Here is a 22,942-nt window from a genome sequence, read left to right as displayed (position 1 = left end):
GACACAGCACATGCGCTGCTCGCCTTGGCAAGATCTATTGTTGCAGTTTTCTGTGCCGAAAGGGGGACAGGACATGTGCACATGCACAGCAGGCAGCGTTAGCACAAGGGACAGCCGATGTGCGTGAACGGAGGATAGGAGATGTGCACGCGTACGGCTTGGCTCCCTCAACGAGCGCATCGCGTGCTTTCGCTTGCCCCTGGACACAGACATGGCCTCCGAGACTAAGCGGCAGGTAAGGGCTCATTCCATCTCGGCTTATTAATGCATGCAGTCAGTTTTTCAGCTGCCCGACGAGATACTTTGGTTTCTAGATGCCTGGAATTTCTCAATGTCCTACTTTAGAAATTTTAAATCGAATGTATTAGATGAGTGCTCTTCCACTCCAAAGGAAAAGCCATACAGCTCTCACTTTCTATTTTTTTTTTGTGCTATTCCTTTGTAACTAAACTCTAAGCTACGTCACACATAAAACATTCAGTTACAGCCAAGAAAATTCTTATAAACCAGCACAAACTTCCTGTTTGCCATAGGCAGGGCAAGGTACATTAATTAACTTCCAAAAAGTTCTAAAAAGGAGGCTTCGCTTTGTACATCTTTTATCGAGGTTTTTTTTTAGCCTCATTTACTCAAAGATAACAATTTGGAAACCTGACACAGATGAGGACTCGGAACGTTCTAGCAAGCTACAAGTGTGCACCATATGCTACTGCAGATCTATTTAAGAAAAACAATATTTAAGCATTTTAAGGTTTCAGTACTTCATGCAAAGACCTAATTGACTCAAGAGATATCGTTCCATTGCTTGATGATTTTACCGTAAAAAGGTATGATGAAGTTGGCATGTGGGAAGAAAACTTTACAGGAAGCACAATTAAAGCCCTGAAGGTTAATTTCAAAGTCCATATTGGAGCATAGCCGTTGGTAGAATGGTGTATACAATAACATTTTAGCACACTAGCATTGGCACAATAGAACTTGGTAATTTGGTTTATAGCAGGTTATCAAATAGAAATTAATTGGACAACGGTATCTTATCACATAATTCAAAGTTATAATGGACGATATTTCCTAAAATTGGCAAGAACTGGCTTTATCAGAAGTCTGTTTGTAGTGAGGTGTGGAAATTAAATGCTTTATGCATAAGCACTACTAACGCAGAGGCAAATAAACGTATTTGCAAAATGGATGCATGTTAGAAATGGAAGGCCCCAGGGACCACTGGCTCCAACACGGTAGCTTGGCGCGAGGCAGGGAGGCACTCCGTGGCTAAGTGTTAAGTAGTTGTGCAGCACACACTCACACTGACCCAGTAAAGCACACGCAATGAATAGACACCACTCCAAGTTCTTGGACAAAAAAAAAGTATCTTTATCTATGTCTTGTAAGAGCAGATAACATAGGAGTCTCACTGTAAACGGATGAGCGGGCCTCTGGTAACCTCAGGACCATACAGGTAACATTTCCTGCGCAGTGCTGGCAAAACGCTCATGCAAATATGCGGCCCAAGGAACAACTTTACAGCAGGTATGTGAGCAACATGCTATACGGTTGCTTGTGTCCGGTTCCTGAAGTCTTTACTCCTGGGAGCCACCAGTTTCAGGCAGGGCCTGAGCGTAAGGACGCATAGCCCGGCAGTCCCGCACACGCCGAAGGGTTACCCGATGTGGGGGGGGGGGAGGGGGTGAGGCCAGTCCGTCGGGGGGAACACCTCTCCTTCTCCTGGCTACTCGGCTATGGAGACGGATGCACGGCCGAGCCCTTCCTGCCTTCAGCACGGCCCGGATTCCTGGCTCGGCGCTGACGTCAGCAGGAGCGCATCTCCCGGGAGTCACGGTCGCTAGACAACGCCGGGCTTCCCCGTGGCTTCCTCACGGCCGTGGCGTCACGCAGTGCCCTAACCAGCAGGGGCGGCGATCGGGGGGCACAGCCGTACCCTCAGCAGGGCTCCCAGCCCGATACAGGCCCCGGGCAGCAGCGGTGATTTTGGTCGCAGAGGCGCTGTTCCCGTCCAGCGCTCCCGGAGAGGGGGTGGAGGGGGGCCCGGCCAGCGGCAGTGAGTTCAGACACAGCAGCGCTTCTTCTTTCACCATGCAGGGGGGCCGCAGCGGTGATCTGGGCATACAGCGCTTCTTCAGGGCCAAGCGCTGGGGGCACAGCTTTAGCGCTTGAGGTGCGGCTCCGGTCGCGATTGCAGCACCCTCAGATCCTGGGCCCACAGCAGCACACCAGTACAACGCTAGCAAGAAGAGGCAGATTCTTGCGGGACAGCGCTTAATTGGCACAGCGCTAACAGAAAGTGGCAAATCCTGGCAATATAGCGCTTGGGTGTAATGGCGCTTTACCTTGTGGTTCCCAGCAGCAATAGCGCTCGCAGGTTCCTCAGCACTCTGGGATCACAGCGCTAGTCGGGGAGCTTGAGGTGCCAGGTTCCTAGCGCTTCCCAGTCTTGGCACTGGCAGTAGTTGGTAGGTACTATTCGCAGGAATTAGTAGCAGGGTTCAGTTGCAGGGGAAGTTGGTAGTAGCAGGATGTAGGCACACTGGGGTTGGCACCCCGGGTTCCCCCTCACACTGGGCAATGTCAGCAGGCTGGCAGGATCACTCAGCTATCTTGGGGACAGCAGGGCCTCAGTAGTGTAGCTTCCCCCTGGTCCAGCAGCCTATACTCCAGCGGAGGGTCCCCAGGTCCAGTAGTGCTCCAACAAACTGCCAGGTTTTCCCTCCCTTACCTTTATACCCCTAGGTCAGGTGACCCTGCAAATAGGCGGCAAGTTCTGGCACCAACCTGGTGGGTTGGAAAATTCCAGAAGGCTCTGTGGACTCTATGGTGGCTTCTCTGGTGACAAGGGGTGGGATGCCCAGGGTTACAGTATCATAATGTCCCAGCCTGTCTGTGAGGAGGTGGGGCCGGGGCCACGATGTCCAACCCCTGTCTCACCTGGTATACGGGGAATACGAACGCCAGAGGGACAGCGTAGGTCTCGAAACATAGTGCCGAATCGTCCGTCTACCACACCCCCCTTTCCTCTCTTCCTGCAGGCGGACCTGACGCGGCACGAGGGAGGAGCTGACCCCGGAAGCAGACCGGCTCCACCACTCAAAGGAGACCTGACCCAGGACGTAGTCTCTCGAGGCGGAGCAGGAGAAAGAGGAAGGACGACGCAAGCGGAGCAGGGAGAAGAAGAGACGAACAACCGCGAACCGGACCAGGACGAGACCGAGACGGAGGAGCCGGAGGAGTTCTGGAGTGAGGACTGGTGGTGTCCCCCGGAGGAGGCTGTGGAGCGGCCGCAGCTCAGGAGAGTTGCGGCGGGGCCGGGTGAGTAACGACACTCCAGGGGAAAGGCTGGTAGGGTAGAGGGCGGAGGGAGGACATTGAGGGTGGGTAAGGCGGAACCGGCACAGACGGGATCCCGGGGCACTGGAAGCTTACTCCCCTGCACAGGTTTTGTTGTCCTGCGTATTCCTTCGTACCTTTCCCTGAACACCGAGCGGGTCTGGCGGGTCTTGTATATCAAGCAACCGGACACGATACCTCCTCACCAGACGTACCACTCCCCGCACGACCCTTTGGTCCATTTTCTTCTTTCTTCTTTTTTTTTTTTAGCGTGAGTCGAATTACCCGAGTCTAGGGTGACAAAGAGGATATACAATCCCCTTACTATTGGTCTTTTCATCTTATTTCACAAAGTGGAGGCACGGTGTTCCCAGTAATAGGACCAACCCACACAGAACCACGGGTGAGGTGACGGTTAAAGTATCCCTTACACTAAGTGAATCTGACACTGATGGCCCCCCTGTTTTCTTCTTTTCATGAGCCTTCGGGAGGAACCAACCACGGCCGAAGAAGCGAAGCAGATACACTTGAGGTCCAACATTGAGGAAAAAGACGACGACCAGCGTGGCCCCAGTACTTCTTCAGGAACAAGAACCGATATCTTTCCAACCCCCACAGCAAAGAGTGGCCTGTCTGACAATAAACCATTCTCACTTGGAAAATATATTCAGCCTCCGCGTCTGTATATCCGACCCGCCCTCCCACAAGTGGTGTCAGAAGTGGGATCCATAGGAGACATGGAGGCGGCTTTGGCAAAAATGGCCGAGAATCAGGAACATCTCGGGAAAGTCATGGAAAGGTTCCTTACTGTGGTGGAGGAAGATCGAGGGAAGATTCAACAGGCACTTACCGGACAAAGCCAGTCCCATGGAGCCGCTATGGACAAACTCACCGAAGTGTTGGGACATCAGCGAGGACCTACTACTCTTCCGTCTATGGTTCTCCAGCGCTATGTGCCAGGCGAAGACCCTGATTTCTTTTTCAACAATTTCGAGCGCCTGGCCACGGCAGCGGCCTGGCCGGCGGACAAGTGGGGTCAGTATCTGGGTCCTCTCCTTTCCGGAGATCTCCAGGCGGCATATCAAGCTGCCACCGTCCAAGGAACCGTGTCTTATGCAGATATCAAACAATGTATCATGGAGCGTTTGGGAATAGATGACGAGTCGTATCGCATCAAATTGCGACATATCAAAGAAGGCCCTCAGGAAACGCCAAGGGCACTGTATTTTCGGGTGAAGGACATGGCCGATCGCTGGATAAAACCCGCCACCACCGACAAAGACGGGATTATGGCAAAGATCTATTTGGAACAGTACCTATCCTCTCTACATCCACCCATCCAAAAGTGGGTACGACAGCAGGCCCATCTCACCTTAGAGACTGCCGTGGAAATAGCCAGTGCCTACAGCCGGGCCCAAGAAGTGCAAAAGGGGAGGGAAGACCAACCGTGGAGACCGGGAGGACACACCACCCATAGACCCCCTCGACCTCCTGTAAAAAAACCCGAGCATATTACCCTTGTACCCGGTACCCCAATCCTACGACCTTCCCCCCCTGGACCCCAGTGTTTCCACTGTGGTGGAATGGGACACATTGCGAGGTTCTGCCCCCAAAAGGAAGAGCCGATGGAAATTGGAGTGGCACGTAATTATTACTGTACGTATACCACCAAAGAAGAGCCGCCCTATCACTGCCCGGTGAAAGTAAATGGACAAGCCGCGATGGCCTTGGCGCATACGGGCTGTCGCCAGAGTGTGGTTAGACCCCAGGATTGGGAACCCAACATACAACCCAGTGGGGACATCGTGGCTATTCGCTGTGTACATGGAGATACGAAACAGTATCCCACTGCTCACGTTCAGATACAACACCAAAACGACGTAGGGACTTCCCTGAAGGTGGGTCTCATTCCCACTTTGCCGGAACGAATTATTCTGGGAAGTGATTATCCGAACCTACCCCAAATGTTGCATAACTCCACGAAGTCGGAAAAGGATTGGTGGAGCACTGCCCCGTTCTCAATGGAGGAGGAACCGGAGTGGCCACCCTCAAAGCCAAGAAAAACCAAGAAACAGAAGAGAGCGGAAAAAAAGAAGCCCGTTATGGCTTTACCCACTGTCCCGGTAGAAAACCCGTGGGAAGCAGACCGGAACTTCCATGCAGCACAAAGGGAAGACCCAGCCCTGCAAGAGGCCTGGAATTCCGCTATAGACAGCGAGGAACCCCAACGAGTAGGTCCCTACTTTTTCGTCAAAAAGGGACTACTGTATAGAAAAGGAACACCTACCCAACAACCACAGTTGTTAATCCCAGGACCCTTCCGAGAGAAAGTACTGTTCCTGGCACACAGCCATTTGTTGGGCGGACACTTTGGGGCCGATAAAACAGAAAAACAGATCATGGAACGCTTCTATTGGCCTGGCGTTTACCAACAAATTAGAAAATACTGTAAGGAATGCCCGATATGCCAAAAAACTAGTAGATACAGGCCCCCCCCTGTTCCCCTTCGTCCTTTGCCCATCATAGACGAACCATTCCATAGAGTAGGGATGGATATCATTGGTCCCTTATTGCCCTCCAAGAGCGGGTGTCGATACGTGCTGGTCATTGTCGACTATGCCACCCGTTTCCCGGAAGCAATTGCCCTACGCCGCCCTAACGCTACCAATATCGCTAGTGCCATGATTAAGGTGTTCTCCCAAGTAGGGTTCCCGAAAGAGATCCTTACGGATCAAGGGACTCCTTTTGTGTCTAAAGTCCTGAAACAAGTATGTGTCCAACTAGGTATTAGCCAAATCCGGACCGCAGCCTATCACCCGCAAACAGATGGGTTGGTGGAGCGGTACAATGCCACCCTCAAGTCCACCCTAAAGAAACTATTCGATTTGGAGTCACGAAAATGGGAGGAGATGCTGCCCCTGGCCTTGTTCGCCATTCGATGTAAAGTGCAGAAAAGCACAGGTTATTCCCCGTTTGAGCTGCTTTATGGACGACAGCCAAGAACCTTGCTGGAGATGGCCCAAGAAAAATGGGAGAACGAAGCAGATAATAGCAGGCCATTAGTGGACTATGTGTCCGCTCTGAAAACCCGCCTGGGCCAAATCCGAACTATAGTCCACCATAATTTAGAGATGTCTCAGGTGAATCAAAAGAAACAGTATGATAAAAAGACAAAAGAAAGATCCTTTAAAGTGGGAGATTCAGTCCTGCTCTTAATGCCTTCCTCAGATCACAAACTGCTAGGCCAATGGCAAGGCCCGTACACGGTGATTTCACAAGTAACCCCAGTAACCTATCGGATAGACCTCGATCCCACTAGGGGCGTGTCCCAAATCTTCCACATTAATGTACTGAAGAAATGGGAAGGCCCGGTACCGGTAGACATAGCCCAAGTAGAAGACCCGTCCCCGTTATTCGTCCAGTGCATAGAAGCCACCTTAAACCCAGAATTGAGAGACGAATTGATCTCCACCCTCACTCCTCTTCATCATAACTTCTCCACCTCCCCCGGAAGAACGACCCTCGTAGAACATACTATTAAGACTGCTCCGGGGAAAAGGGTACGACTCCGACCATATCGGATACCCGAGGCCAGACGGCAGACGATTAAGGAGGAAATTCATAAAATGATACAGATGGACATAATTGAACCATCCACAAGTGAATGGAATTCCCCAATCGTCTTAGTGCCGAAACCCGATGGTTCGGTGAGATTTTGTATTGACTTCAGAGAAGTAAACAAAATATCTGAATTCGACACGTATCCACTTCCCCGCGTGGACGAGATGATAGAAAGGATCGGTCGCGCTCAGTATATCAGCACCCTTGATCTCTGCAAAGGGTACTGGCAAATACCCCTGCGTACCCAAGACAGGGAGAAGACCGCCTTTTCCACACCTGATGGCCTGTTCCAATTTAAAGTGTTACCCTTTGGGTTACATGGCGCTCCGGCTAATTTCCAAAGAGCCATGGACGTAATCCTACGGCCCCATGAGAAGTATGCCGGAGCATACATCGATGATATAGTCATCTACAGTGATTCCTGGATCCAACACATGTCTCACCTACAAAGAGTGATACATGCGTTGGAAACATATTGCCTTAAAATGAATCCTGCGAAAAGTCATTTGGCAGCTCAGACGGTGAAATATCTGGGGTATCTATTGGGGGAGGGCGTCATCAGGCCCCAAGGTGCCAAATTGGCGGCCATCTCACAAATACCGTTGCCCCAAAACAAAAGGGCCCTCCGGGCATTTCTAGGGTTACTCGGTTATTATCGCCGCTTTATCCCCAACTTTTCCCACATAGCGGCCCCCCTTACTGATCTGCTGCAAAAAGACCGAAACACAGAAAACATCCTGAAAAACCCCGACCCTGACATCATACACGCATTCGAAACATTAAAAACCTCCCTTACTTCTGACACAGTCCTAGTCAGTCCGGATTATTCTCTACCATTTGTCCTACAAACTGATGCGTCAGACCAGGGTTTAGGAGCTGTGTTATCCCAGGTCACAAAAGAGGGAGAGGAAAGACCCATAACCTACATTAGCCGAAAACTATTCCCACGAGAGAGCAGATACGCCGTGATAGAAAAAGAAGCACTGGCGATTAAATGGGCAATCGAGACTTTACGGTATTATCTCGAAGGGAGAGACTTCACCCTCTATACAGATCACGCCCCCTTAGAGTGGTTATCCCGAAATAAAGGCAACAACGAAAGGGTCATGAGATGGTTCCTTGCCTTACAGCCCTATAGGTTCCAAACGAAACATCGTAAGGGAACGGAACAAGGGAACGCGGACTTTTTGTCACGATATCCCCAAGACTCAGGACCTAGTAGTAAGACAGCAAGGGAAAGGGGATGTGAGGAGGTGGGGCCGGGGCCACGATGTCCAACCCCTGTCTCACCTGGTATACGGGGAATACGAACGCCAGAGGGACAGCGTAGGTCTCGAAACATAGTGCCGAATCGTCCGTCTACCACACCCCCCTTTCCTCTCTTCCTGCAGGCGGACCTGACGCGGCACGAGGGAGGAGCTGACCCCGGAAGCAGACCGGCTCCACCACTCAAAGGAGACCTGACCCAGGACGTAGTCTCTCGAGGCGGAGCAGGAGAAAGAGGAAGGACGACGCAAGCGGAGCAGGGAGAAGAAGAGACGAACAACCGCGAACCGGACCAGGACGAGACCGAGACGGAGGAGCCGGAGGAGTTCTGGAGTGAGGACTGGTGGTGTCCCCCGGAGGAGGCTGTGGAGCGGCCGCAGCTCAGGAGAGTTGCGGCGGGGCCGGGTGAGTAACGACACTCCAGGGGAAAGGCTGGTAGGGTAGAGGGCGGAGGGAGGACATTGAGGGTGGGTAAGGCGGAACCGGCACAGACGGGATCCCGGGGCACTGGAAGCTTACTCCCCTGCACAGGTTTTGTTGTCCTGCGTATTCCTTCGTACCTTTCCCTGAACACCGAGCGGGTCTGGCGGGTCTTGTATATCAAGCAACCGGACACGATACCTCCTCACCAGACGTACCACTCCCCGCACGACCCTTTGGTCCATTTTCTTCTTTCTTCTTTTTTTTTTTAGCGTGAGTCGAATTACCCGAGTCTAGGGTGACAAAGAGGATATACAATCCCCTTACTATTGGTCTTTTCATCTTATTTCACAAAGTGGAGGCACGGTGTTCCCAGTAATAGGACCAACCCACACAGAACCACGGGTGAGGTGACGGTTAAAGTATCCCTTACACTAAGTGAATCTGACACTGACGGCCCCCCTGTTTTCTTCTTTTCATGAGCCTTCGGGAGGAACCAACCACGGCCGAAGAAGCGAAGCAGATACACTTGAGGTCCAACATTGAGGAAGAAGACGACGACCAGCGTGGCCCCAGTACTTCTTCAGGAACAAGAACCGATATCTTTCCAACCCCCACAGCAAAGAGTGGCCTGTCTGACAATAAACCATTCTCACTTGGAAAATATATTCAGCCTCCGCGTCTGTATATCCGACCCGCCCTCCCACACTGTCCCAAACTACTAGCGCGCAGATATGACTTGGCCATTCCGCAGTAGCAGGGGCCTTTGGCAGCCATATTATTAGGAGAGAGCACCTGCACCTCAGCACTGTTCAGCAGCGGTAAAGTGCCCAGAGTCCTATGTCCAACAAAAGATGGTGGTAAAAATTGAGGCAGAAAGGGGAAAAAATGCGGGGTGGCAAATAATCCATTCCAGCCTTTCTACGTGTTCGGCTCGTAATGTATCTAGCTTCCACGTATTTTGGCTACCCGCTGACTGCTTTGTTTCTTGCCCCAGCAGTTGTATTTCTATTCAGCTGAGTCTGTCATTTAATTGTTTCCAGATGTTCAAGGTGGCTCCTAAGCAGTGGCCTTAAAGGTGCCCCATTCTATGAGAGGGTCTTCTGCTGTGTGTTCATTTATCAAAAAGTGTTCTAATATGGATGTCCCCAGGGATGCGCAAAATGCATGGTCTTCTAATACTACTGGTTGTAGATGCCACGTAGGGGGAGGGCCAATGTCCCATGTGAGTTGCAACAGCTGTGGGTTGTGGTCCGAATGCGTGCGTCCTAGGTAGTCCATAGCTCATCCACTCTGAAGCTACTCAGCACACCCACATCCAGGACACCATCAAACCTCAGACTAAATGTAAAACATAGAAAAAGCAAGTTAACAGGCCTTTTCCATCAATGCAACCTGGATCTGGAACATCATTCCCACATCCATCAGGATCACCCCAACGCAGCTCCAATTTAGTAAAGAGTTGAAGACGTACCTCCTTAAAGAACATTACATCTTAATGCTTTAACTGTCCACAAACAGGCTACCTCCCTTATCACTCCTTTATTTTAAGCTCATCTTTGACCTTGGACAGCATTCTGCTGTCTTTAAGGTAGGTTTGTGCTGTACGAATACCACATGCATATATTCATACAACAGAGACTGCAGTTCCACCCTACACCCCAACCCTGTACCAGCTGTGCCCTGGAAGACTAATCAGTAGAGCTTTTCTAGGTTAGCATGTACCAGTGAAATTTACATGAATTGCCTAGTAGGCCTTCACTCTTGTGACAGATTAAAAAGGTTTTGCCACAACTACGGATTCACACAACACTGTATGCTAGCATCACCACAACCACAAACGGGTTGTCCACTGTCCAACAAATGAAGGCACGCTTTGTCACTCTGTCCTGTTCCAGGGCCTCAATCATATCAAAGAGCAAGCTAAGGCCTTCGTCAACATACTAGATTAGTGTAAGGCTGGGGCCCAAAAATTAAAAAAACAGTGTATCAGATATTTGCAGTTGGGCTCTCAGGGCAGGGAATGACAACTGTACACCATGCAGGGAACATTCTCATCCCAAGATTACCAGTTATGTATTATTTATATTTATGTATGACTATTCATAAAGTTTATTTCAGTGTAATCAGCTTGAACAAGCTGTTCTCTTACAAGTACAGATAACAATGACCACGTATTTGAATTAGAATGTTTAGGCTTTGTTTACCTTTCACAAATATATTATTGACAAAACTGGACTATACTAAAGGGCCAGTGGATTTACAAGATTTTGTTGTTGGCGAGTTTGCCGCATAGTAATGGGTTTACTGCATTTGACACATACGTTGCAGATTTTAACAACATTTTATTTCTTGGTCAAATAGATCGAAACAAGATTGCCAGAGAACATACGGCATAATTTGCGTTTGTTTGCGGCATTATTTAGATAACCTTAGTGCATACTTTGATCTTACACGTACTCTTAGCTCTAGTGCCCAGACAATAGTTTGCGGAGCTGTCATGATGATGAAACTCCCATTACACAGAGGAAGCTTCAAATATTGTCCATATTGGTCAGTTCACAATGAAATCCGAGTTCATATACCATTGCAGTTTGTTCAGTAAAAGCCCATAAAGTAATCTATATTACATACAACAAAAGGGGGATAGCCAGTGGATAGCTTTAGTTATGTCAGACCTTCCCAGAAAAGGCTTTAAAGTTTTCTTAATAACTTTGACATAGTGGACGAATGTGCATAAACCTTTCCAAAAACAAGTACATCAGACTCGGGGTTGGCATAGCAACTTCTATGCAGAACAGTCAAATTTCAGTTAAGGGGGGGGTCAGAAAAACGACTTTTCCTATTTTTAATTCAATGTGAATTTTTGTTCTTAAATTCAGAAAAAAGCTGAACATAATTACACCACACTTGGCATGTAAGTAGAACTTTCCTCAAGTAACTGCTTTGCTTGGTTCGTTGTACGTCTACTCAGTAGTTTGAGCGCCCAAGAACAACTCTTAAAAAATAAACTACTTTGATTTGGTGAGCAAGCCATTCACCCATTCTCTATTTTGGGGCTGCGGACCGAAGAGAAAAGTCTATTGCGCTCAGCACTGTAGGACAAGGCACTATGGCCTGTATGTGGAAAAATAAATGGAGATGCAATAATGAAGAGCTGGAGCATCAAGGCCCACTGGCCAACCTTCACTGCGCGCAGCGGAGTGTTTCATAGATCACTTGGTATTTACCTATAAATTCTTTGATCTTTTCCTGTATATAGGCATGATGGCGGCTGAAGCTCTGCAGACTCTGCATATTTGATTCAACTGAATCATTCTTCGGCAATAGAACCTTCACACTATCACACCTGTGGATAACACAAAAATATGGATTAAAGCTGTACGTGTGGATATGTTTTTGCATATTAATGAACATGTAGGTGCCTTTACCGGCTTCAGACTGTCAGAAAAGAGCAAGAATCATAGAGCGTGAATGGCCTGGTGGAGTACTGAGTAGCAAGAGAGAAAACCTCCTGCATCTACTCCATGCATTTTCAGATAGTTCGGTTGACCTCTGTTGTGTTAGGACCATACACTTCTCAGAGTCCAAGAAGGAAGTAAAATCAGCAGAAGGCCCTCAAAGGCTGTCTTGGGGAACTTCCGTCTACCATGCCAAATGCAGAGGAGAAGCAATTCATCAAGACTTGCAAGATAGGATCATGTGAACCAATAGCCTCCATTGTGCATCCTCGGGCTAGTTTCCCTGAATACAGCAGACGCCACAGTACGCTGAGCTAGGCCTCCTCAAAAGCTTGTCTTCACCTAGGCAGAACCTAGGTGTGCAAAAGTATCAATTTATGAAAGTAACATCTGAGTTCTAAATCACATATTCAAACCTAGTGACTGTTTACATTTGGAAATGCACACTTACAAAGGTGTAACATATGCTGGATAAGCCAGTTATCAGGAATAAGGGGCGGCTTGTGTATGTTTCTAGGTGGGACAGCATACAAAAGTAGTCTAAACTCATAACGTGGAGGGCATTTACATACCTCTGAGAGGGCGAAAGAGGATTGGACTAACAGTTTTAAAAGAGTGGGCCATTGGGAAGGAGATTCTTTGTATGAGAAAAGTGTAATTAAATAGGAATAACCAAGTTAAATAGGCTAATGAATATTTAATTTCTTTTTACGTAGACAAAATGTTATACCTCTGCAAACTGGCCTGCAGAAATGTTACATTTGTAAGTACTTGGAGAAGCGTAAAATTGTTATAGTTATCTTGCAGGAATCATTGGATTCTTTGGAATTTGTGAATTACTAAAGTGTGAAATCTGAACCTATTGTACACTATGGGGCGCATTTCTGAAATGTTACACATGATCTTTTGAGGATCAAACCATGTGCTTGCTCCCTGTCCGCTGACTGGCCAACTAGGTTTCTCTAAATCTATGCTCTTCGGAGAGTAACTACACTGTCCCTGTTAAGAAAATGTACACTAAATGCATAGTTACATTATTTAGGGTCCAAGGAGGCAGAAAATAAGAGATAAGACTGATAACGCACAGTTACGTCAAAGATTTACTATTTTTAAATGATGGCATTTTACAGAGAAGCAGAAAACTAAATTTGCTAGAGTGACATGTAGATAGTTAAAGGGAAATTTCTCCTAAAATACAAAAATATAGTTACATAGTAATGAGTCTCAGAAAACCACCTTTGTAAGGTAGTCAAAGACAAGCCATTGAAGAAGAGTGGTTTGGATGGAAGCACTTTAAGAATTGCACTGGTTAAGAACTGTTCGCGGAGATTCAACTTTCTGTCCTTATTGTTTTGGTGATACCACTCCAGTCACTCTTCCTCCTCCGGAGCACCCCCAGCCCCCTCCCAACTCCAAACTCCCGGAACTTCTCGCAACCTTAATTTTTCTACATAAGGCGGATGAGGTAAAAAATAGGAGGAGGGGATCATCTGACCCTGGGTCGGTGACATTATTATCCAATCTAAAGTACAAGATCACATAAAAAGGACATCTTAGAGTAAAGTGGGCTACAACTGACCTGGGGAACCTAAACAGCTGAGAAAGGTGTGTGTTTTACAAGACCTTACCTGAGAAAATAACCATACCTGTACAAGACGTACCGCACATCCTAGAGTGAGGGAGACAAAAACAGAGAGCACAAGTCAGTGTCAATCCATATACAGAGTCTAGGTGTAGTTTGTCAGATTGATAACATTCTAAAGTATGACTAGAAGACAGGAAGTGAAGTTTATCTTGTGCCTGTGAGTCCAATGATTCTTATTAAAACTCAAGCGGTAACTCTCTTCCTCCTCCTTTGGTATATGTGAAGTGGTGCCACGCAATGCACTTATGAAGAGCACTTTACAAAAGGATTTCCCTTTAAAACAGCAAAGTACTACACTGCCCAGAAATGATCAGTCTGGAGATCAAAAGTATCTATGATATGGGAATGTCAATACACCTGCCATGCTCCGAGATCTGTGTGTTTCCCTCCTCCCAGTCTTCCTCAAAAATACTGATATATTAATATTTGCTCACCTTGTTGCACACCAACGCTAGGCATGGGTAAAGATACAACGGAGCAGCTTAAGATCTGCAACACATCAGGCGTTCGACTAAAGCATTTCAGTATGGTGCTCCACATCACTGCACTGAAATGCAATGTCACGCGTGTGCATAGTGTCTCAGCCGTCAATCAAGCGCTGCCTAAAACTGTTTATTGGCGTGTGTGGAAGCTGGCAGCCCGTAGCATGTGCGCGCTGCTCCCTCAGGCTTGAGGCTCACTGCTACAATGTATCAAGCCTTGATTCTTACAGCGCGGCTCTCAGGCCTGACGTCACATCGAGGTAGTGCCCAATGGCTACTACCGAGACAAGACAGCCTAGCCGGAGCCCAGTTAGATTGTATGATACAGTCTGGCGCTGTGGGACGTGACAGAAGAGGCAAAAGGTTCACCATTATCTTTGAATAGGGGCAGTATAAGAGAACAGAATTACTTTATCTCTGCCTCTATCACCCTCATTCTCCCCTTGCTTAATGGTTTACTTTCTTCTTTCACTACATATCCTCTCCTCCATCCACGTTCGTCACCCCCCCACTACTATCATTCCTTTGCTGACTTCTGAACCATTCTCGGTATCCATCTTATCTCTTACCCTTTATCCCCTTTTTTCCCCTCCCCCTTCCCTGGCCTCCCTCACTTTCTCCCCTCCACTCTCTCCCCCCTCTTGCTCAGGGATTGTTCTTGACCCCTGGCTAATCCCTCTCACACTGAAGCTTGTATGAGGCAGTTCAGACCGGGCTCCCACATTAGCCAGCCCCACGGGCACGGAATAAAAGGGTGAGTGGCCAGCCCCGGAAAATGGAGAGCAGAACTCAGAGAAGAGCACAGTCTGGGGCTCCAAGGAGCCTGCACCTAGAAGAGATGTTAAACAAGAGAGGTGCTAGGTCCCAAGGGAAGGAAGTGACTCGCAGGTGTGTAGCGAGCATTTGTCCTGTATCCTGCACACGGGAACAAAACAAAGGGAAATATAGAGACATGTGGCTCAAATGTTGCGTTTGACTGAGCAGCACAGAGCCTGGGGTATGTAAAGCTACCAGATGGCTCCATGGTCGAACCCTGTCCTTTTCTATATCAACCTAGTGCATCCTGGGAATTGTATTTTTGGTTAATTTTAACTGATCTAACTAGCCTAACACAACTGAGAAAATGACTTCTAAAATAAAACCCCAATTTTGGAAAATGGGGTTAGACTGGTTGAAGGGGGCGCTGAGACTTTCTTCCCTTAAAATTATTGGCCTCTCAACTGAAGGCTTCTCTGATAAGAGACAACGGAAGTGCCAGTTTCAGAGCTCCCAAGGTTTGCTTGAAGCTCACCAAGACCAGGTGTTTTCATCATGAGATCTGTAGCTCTGTTTTATCCTCTATAAAATTGGGCCAACAAGTCCACGTCGCAGAGCTAAGACTAGGACTAGAGGAACACCTCATACGTGGACCTGGGAAACGTGACCACTAGCGATGGTGTATGCATGTAAACCGAAAGGGTTGAGGGAACGGGTGGAGACTACTGTATTATGAGTTCTCAGCTCACTGGTTTCCGGATACATGAAACGTTTTGAAAGGACGTTGCGACATTAGGCCTGATCTAGAGTGGCAAGTGGGGAGCAAGCTTTGGAGGGATAGTAAGGAATGGACAGGAGTAGATACAGGGGTGCTAGTGGTCTGAATCCTAAGTCAATGAACGTCCAAAGAAATGAAGGGGTCGGTCAGCTGTCTCCTATCTGCAGCATTTTTCCCTGTGGTTGGGGTGGAGACTAACAGTTTACGGAGACAGCATTTCTTTGCTGCTTGTAGAAGGAACTATAGCAGCCTAAATAGGCCACACAACATTCTGTCCCCATTACGATTGGCTCGAAATAATATCTGTCATCCGTCCACCCCTGCCTACAACAGCCCCTGGAATTACCGGTACTGGGAGGCAGCCATAATTCCAGGAGGCTGGAAGAATAACAGGCATGTCCCATGGCAGTGAAAAACCGTGCCTACAAGCCCACTACCAATAGAAGGACCCCCCCCACCCTGTAACTCTCCCACAAGTCTGGATTCCACTGAGGGCACTGCTTTAAATAGGCAAGCATAGCTGGTACGGAGTATTTGGCAGAGATAGCCCCAGCACTTCTCGGCACTGCTACAATGCTTTTAATAAGCGAGTACCGGCACTTCTCAGCAGCAATCAAGTACTTCTGCACAGATTGATGGTCAAGAGCTTCTTGCTGAATGGCAGCTTCTTTCATTTCTGTGTGGCCTGGACAAGTTTAGTGAGTTTCAGGTAAGGATTTGAAGATGGTTTATGATTGGGAGCATCCAGTGGGCAAAGGCTGGCTACGGCAGGAATCAATTTAATTGTTTGTCTGCCGACCCGCCCAGCGAAACTACTAGGAGGCTGAGAAGAATTATGAAAAAGTCACACATAGCAATCTGAAACTTTGGCAGCTAGGCAGCTGGCCAGCACAATTCATCGAGTTACAGAGGAGCCTGTCACTTGGTGCAGAGGCAGCTGATGGGGGATTCTGTTCTGCGCTTACATGAGCCCAGAGAGCAGCAGGCCACAAGGCGTGAGTCGCCTGTTACCCCTACAGCCTGCTCTCAGTTGCGAATGGTCTGCATAGGTGGCTATTAGCTGGCACTTCTTCCCACGCCCTTTTGGAACAAGGTGATAGGGAGGGATAGATAAACTGTCAAATGCCATTATTATTTTTCAAATACTCCACTCAATCTTGGGCATTGCGAGGTGGGTGTAAAAACAATGCTTCCTGCAGGTAAGGTCTCTTCCACCTATCAATCTTGGGCAAGGCCATAGGAGGTTTACATGCCTTCCCAGGAGTAAAGCAGGTCCTCGTGCTAGCTCCCCATGCGACAGTTATCCTGTCCAGCTTGCCCTCAGTCCGCTACCCTCTGCTGCCTTAGGTTTGTGCCTCCTCTGCTCGTTTTCTGCCTTCTTTTCAGCTCGCTTTCTGCTCATTTTCCTACCCACTTCTGCCCTCTATTTTTTCCTCTCTCTACACACTCTGCGCGTTATTTTCCCTCTTTCTGCTTGTTTTTGACCTGCCTCTTTGACACAGACGTCGCATCCACAGCGCCCAGATACTCCTAGGGGTTTCAGTGCTGCGCTATACAGATGCTGATTGACAGATCGATTGATTGATTGTGTGGGGGCTTGGAGTGAGGGACACCTTCCACTATTTAACCTCGGATCAGTTAACAAGAGTCTAAGATTTAGTGCCTGGGGGGTATACAACACCAGGAAACGCGGAAGCTGCTTGATGCAAATGTAGAGTGACCTCTCTCCTCCCCTAGGCAAGGAGAGATGTCATCGGTGTCATCCCCACTCCCAAGCCCTTGAGCAAGGCCAGGGAGGGAATTGCCAAACTGCCCCCTCACATTTGCTGTCCATTCAAAGACTGTGGTCAAATGTCAGGGAAGTATATAGGTAAGTAGCTGGCAAACGCACCGCATGGGAATAATGCAGCAGCAGCTCTGGCGGCCTGCGCGTTTCTTTGTATTGGTTTCTTCCCAGTGTTGGCAAGCAATAGGAGGAAAACACTTGCGAGTGTCCAGTGTGCGTGCACTAAGCGCTGTGAGGCTGGAGAGCGAAGGAGTTAATGGGAGGGCAGGAGATTATGGGGAGGATAAACCTGTGGGGGAAGAAAGATAGCGGTAGGAAAGAAGGGATAAAAGACATGACTAAAGATGGTCACAGAAAAACTAAGGCGATTATAACTGGCATGTTAACATAATACACATACTAAGGTATGCCTAACAGACATATGATATGATCTGGTCTAGGATGCTTCCAAGATGAGCAGTCCTAAAAGAAGCCAATGTCAAATCAAGGTTGAACACACTTACTAGAGGCAAGCAGACTGCAATAGTTCCGATACAGACTATTGAGTTCAGACTCTAGAATCTCTGCAGGTCAAATATAATCTGTCCTCGACATCAACATCCTCTCTTTCCTTCATCAAGAGACATACTGTTGGGTGTGGAATGGAAAGGCTCACACTTCCCTTTGAGAGGGAATGCAGCTATTCTAGATCTGTAGATTTCGGAGGCCTTTTGCCTTCCTTAACTCCATAGCTTGCTCCCACACTTCCCTCCAGGGCACTGGGGCATGGGTAAGTCATGCTGCTGTAGATTTCTAATCCAGTTACCTCCAGGAGCTCCGTATCTCATGAGTAGAGAAGGCAGCTCTTCCAGATGTGTACATTTGTAAACCCTCACACTCCCTCACCGTCAGTAACTCCACATCCTGCTTGTGACACACTCGCTCAAGCTCTTCGATCAGATTCTTGAAGGAGGCATTTTGTTTCTCCAGGTCAGTAATTTTCAGAGTAATCTTCTGTAGATGTTCGGTCTGTTCCTTCTCCAGCTTGCCAAGTATGTTTTTCTTTTCTTCCTCTAGAAACTTCTGCAGCTCTTCAAAGGTTCTTGTGATTTTCTCAGCTTGGCTTTGATATTCACCCTGAAAAAAAAACAGGTACCAACAGATCTTTTTAACATAAAGAAGTCAGTAGTAATTCACTCATGACATTAACACATAGCTCATAGCTCATGATGTGACATGTGCCATCACAAATGATGTAATTGGTTACTTCACTAGTGACGTCACATATCACATCTCTAGACAGAAAAATATTCATTTGTTAAAGGAAATAACTCCTGTGGCTCCTGCCCCACTGCATTTCGAGACAATACTCGGATAACGAGGAAACGTGTATATGGCATTTCTGTGCCGCAAACCTAGACAAAAGGGGCAGAGCCCTTTACATGGGGGACAGTTCTGCATAACGTTAAGTAATAGGAGAGGTTGATGGGTTGTAGATGGTTAATTCATTAAGATGTACTTTTCTTTAAACCGGCAAAGATCTGCTACACCACAGACCGCATCCACGCTGGCCAAGATGTAAACGTACTCTCTATATCGACGAAGGTCTACTTTGCTACTTATATATTACAGTCATATATGTGAAACATGATGAATGTACATGTATATTATCAAATGCCAATAAAAAGAATTAAAAAAAAAAAGATGTACTTTTCTTTAAAGAGTCTTTAACTCTTTTCTTAAATTGAAGCACTATACGGAGGTCCTGATGGGGGGCTGTGGGTCCACATCATGGGTGCATAGATGGAAAAGGTCTGCTGCCTTGTTTTTTTCTTCTTTTTTACACTTCTCAATCTACAGTCTGATGATGTAGTTCTATGGTATTCACGTTTGCAAACTGTGGATTCTTTGGAGCCCAGAAAAGATTCTCTCTTCTCCCCCTGTGTCTGTATATGCTTAGTCTTCCATTTGTGTTATATGTATAGCAGCAATGCCCTATTTTACGTTTTACTCTACATTACCCTGCTCCTCTCCCCCTCCCCAAGGTCCCCATCGAAAGGCATTCTTCCAGCAGACCCAATTAAACACCTGAAGAAATGTGTACATTTCAGCTCTCGGCAGCCCCCGCCCCCTCCCCCCCCCCCCCAACACCTCCACCCCAGAGTACCCTCCGAAATTAACCATCCTAGACAGACACCGACTCACAAGAACCCAGGACATTGTCAGACTGAAGAAACAAAAATGAAGCTATTCCAATAGGTGGAGGTTGGGCTATGGTTATCACACTTCGCTTCCCTCTATGTACTATGCTGGGTTCTCAGGGAGTGGGCCCACCTTTCTGCAATGGCCCAGCCAATGGTATTCAACAGGAATGGCATTGCACAGTGGTACCCAGCACAGCCTCCCCTGGCTTACCTGCACCGGATAGAGATATATACATCACCTACTGGCGGTTGCCAGTAGGTAGTTATAGACATGACCATGTTTCCATAGGAAAAGCATTTTTTGACTTGCCTATAACTTTGGTGCCAATTGGCGAATCTTCACAAAGTTTTCCCCCAAAAAGTTGCGGGGTGATCCGTCAATTGGGGACCGAGAACAAGGCATGTAAAAAAAAGTGTGTTTTACCATATTAATTCCCATAGGACCTTTAGACATGCCTGCAGCCGGAACTGCTGAATAGAATTACACTAAATTTGGCATAAAGGTAGATTAGGTTACTCAGATTGTGGTTTAAATTAGTTCAGTAATTGTTAAGAAATTTAAGAAAACAGAGCTAGCGATATCTGCAGTTGTGACGACCACGAAAAACAAGCTCCTACAGGGAAATGCAGAGCTCTGATTGGTTGCCAACACTTCAACCTGGAAAAAAGAAAAGGGGGCAGATCCCATAAAGATGGTCCCTGACAGACCAAAGAAGCATTTTTTAAATTGCATGCTTGTTTTTAATTAATTCCCAGGTGGACCAGGACCCATGCTAGTAAAATAGGAGGGGGGTCCTTGGGGACCTGGCCGGGGCATTGCTTTTTATGTATGTGGGGGGCACTCATGCAGCACACCCGCACCCTGGAGGACCGTTACCTCCCTGGGGCAAATGTTTATAAACTAATGCGGGAGTGGCATGTGCCCCCTGCAGCCTGGGGACCACCACCTCCCCGGGGGATGTAACAATATGTATGTGAGTGGGCCTGCTAGGCCAGCGCGCACTCCGCCACCTCCCCAGGGCAAATCATACCAAAATAATGCAGGGGCCCATATGGCCTCCCCCGCATCCCCTCCCAGGGCTAAACAGAAAATGAATGCAGGTTGGGCTGCTGTGGCGTTCCCCCTCCCCATCCTCTCCCACCGCAGCCACGGGTTCTGCCACCTCCCTGGGCCAATTTATCAAAAATCAGGGGGGGCGGACTGTAATATATTAATGTAGGGGGAGGGAGGGGTCGGTCGCGGACCTCCAGGGACGGCTCCTGCTACCTCCTGAGTTGCCCACCCTCAGGAGGTTGCGGATTGCTTTTGCTTTGTGGGAACCAACAGCATGGACCGCGGGGGCCTAGAGGCTCCCCCGTAGTCCCCAACAGAGGTCACTGGGTTGTAGTGTATTGGCAAAGACCTGTGGATTGGGTCTCCAAGGTCGAAATCAGCCCGGGGTGGGGGCCCCGCCCCTCAATGAGAAAAAAACAAAAGGCCAGCCTGTGGGAAGTTGTAGGCACCGCCCCCTTTCTCAATCACTCTGCAAAGGGGCCTCCTGGAGCACAACTGGTTGGGAGTTTAAGTCCCCTTGCCTGCTAATGGTCCTTGAGGGCCAAGAGCCCCTCCTGTTACCTCCAGTAAGTCCCAAGCAGCACGATTGCTGAGAGCTCAACCGAGGCCTGCCTCCTTTCTCAACCACTCTTCAAACGCACCTCCTGGTGCACTACTGGTTGAGGGTTGATGTTCCCTTGGATACGGGGGGTCCTTGGGGGCCAACAACCCTCCTGTTACCCCCAGTAAGTCCCACACAGCAGGACTTCTGAGAGCTCATGGGAGGCCCCACCCCCCTTTCTCCACTAGGAAATAGAATTAGAAAAATCTTAGAAATTCACTGAAAAAAACAAAGGTTATAGGGACGTTATAGTTCGGCTCATATTTCACTGGTACAACTGTGAAGCTGAGTTAACTATAACTTATGCCGGGGGAACGCTAGGTGGCGCACCGGCGAATGGACGCCTTCCTGTAGGGCTCCCGCTGTCCGGCGGCATTAATCCTTAACGGGCACACCTGGGTGCCGTCATCGTCAGCGGAGGTCCAGGACGTCGTCAGGAGTGGACAGACGGCCGTAGAGGGCTCTCGCTGCTGTGGTACCAGTGAAAGAGGAGCCGACAGTTGCGGCGGACGCGACGACGGAAGACGCAGGGCCTGGTAGGCGAGACCGTGCCGGAGAACGCAGTGGAAGGCCGCAGACAACGGAGACGGTCTGAGAGGCCCCCCCCCGGGATCGCAGTGACCTGGCTGGGCGAGAGGCGCGGAGTGGAACGCCGATTTGCCGGGTGAGAGCGAGCGGAGGTTAACCCTTCCCCCACCCCCCCCCACCCCCCCGTCCCCTGGAGTGGCTGCGGGCCTAAGCACCTCCTGCGGCCCGGGATCTTTTGGAACCAGGGACAGAGGCAAGGGGTGTCGATCCCCCCCTGATACTGTGAGAGGAGCAGCGCTACGAGTCCCTCACACAGACGGGGCAGTATCTGCTGTGCAGGTGATGTTCGGCTGAGGGGCAGAAGGAGCCACGACTGGTGCCACCGGTTACAGCGTACGGTCCCCCCAGGACTGAATATAATGGTTGGGGCGCCCCGCTTGAGCGGTTGAGAGCAGATAACAAACACGTGGCCTGAGGTATTGATATAGAGCTGGTGCAGTTGTGCGTGCGATCCACTTTTAAACTGGTGGCGGAAACGATTGCCTGCATAGAGGGACGTGGACTATACAGACTATACGAATTTATTACTTGGGTTCGCAGATTGGCAGAAGGAGCGGAAGTGGGGGTTTCGCTGTGGTGGTGCTGGTGGTACCGGAGACCTTCGCCCGAGGACAGTGATGGGCAAGACGGACACTAGGCAGCCCAAACTCACGTTTGCGGATAGTAAAAAGACGACAGCGCCGGGAGAGACGGCGCGCCACCCGGATGAGACGGCTGAGGCGTCGGAGGGAGCTGTGGAAACGGCGACGAATTTACAGGATGTACTGCGCGAGGTGCGCCAAGGGTTTGCGACAATTGCAGACAAGGTGGACAGGATCTCGTCGCGCATGGATGCGGTGGTGCACAAGCTGGATGCGCATGAGGAGCGCTTGAAAGAGGCGGAACAGCGCATATCGGACTCCGAGGATAAGGTGACAACACTCGTCGCAGTTATCCAGAATGGACAATCTCCTGCGTGTCAT

The 22,942-nt window shown here is 48.9% G+C and overlaps 1 protein-coding gene across 1 annotated transcript in view; it reads right to left on the bottom strand.

Annotated features, from left to right (window-relative positions):
- LOC146869342 (E3 ubiquitin-protein ligase TRIM39-like) overlaps nt 1-22,942 on the bottom strand; it is an 86,425-nt gene that overhangs the window by 5,586 nt on the left and 57,897 nt on the right. The window contains exons 3-5 of the mRNA XM_085651088.1: nt 18,440-18,670; nt 13,754-13,776; nt 11,877-11,995 (exon numbers count right to left, since the gene is read on the bottom strand). Of these exons, the coding sequence (XP_085507214.1) occupies nt 11,877-11,995; nt 13,754-13,776; nt 18,440-18,670 (373 nt within the window). The remainder of the gene's footprint in view (nt 1-11,876; nt 11,996-13,753; nt 13,777-18,439; nt 18,671-22,942) is intronic.

The sequence above is a fragment of the Triturus cristatus genome, chromosome 1_1, assembly GCF_964204655.1.
Source record: "Triturus cristatus chromosome 1_1, aTriCri1.1, whole genome shotgun sequence".
In the NCBI taxonomy this organism is placed as follows: domain Eukaryota; kingdom Metazoa; phylum Chordata; class Amphibia; order Caudata; family Salamandridae; genus Triturus; species Triturus cristatus.
This window is presented reverse-complemented; position numbering and strand designations above follow the sequence as displayed.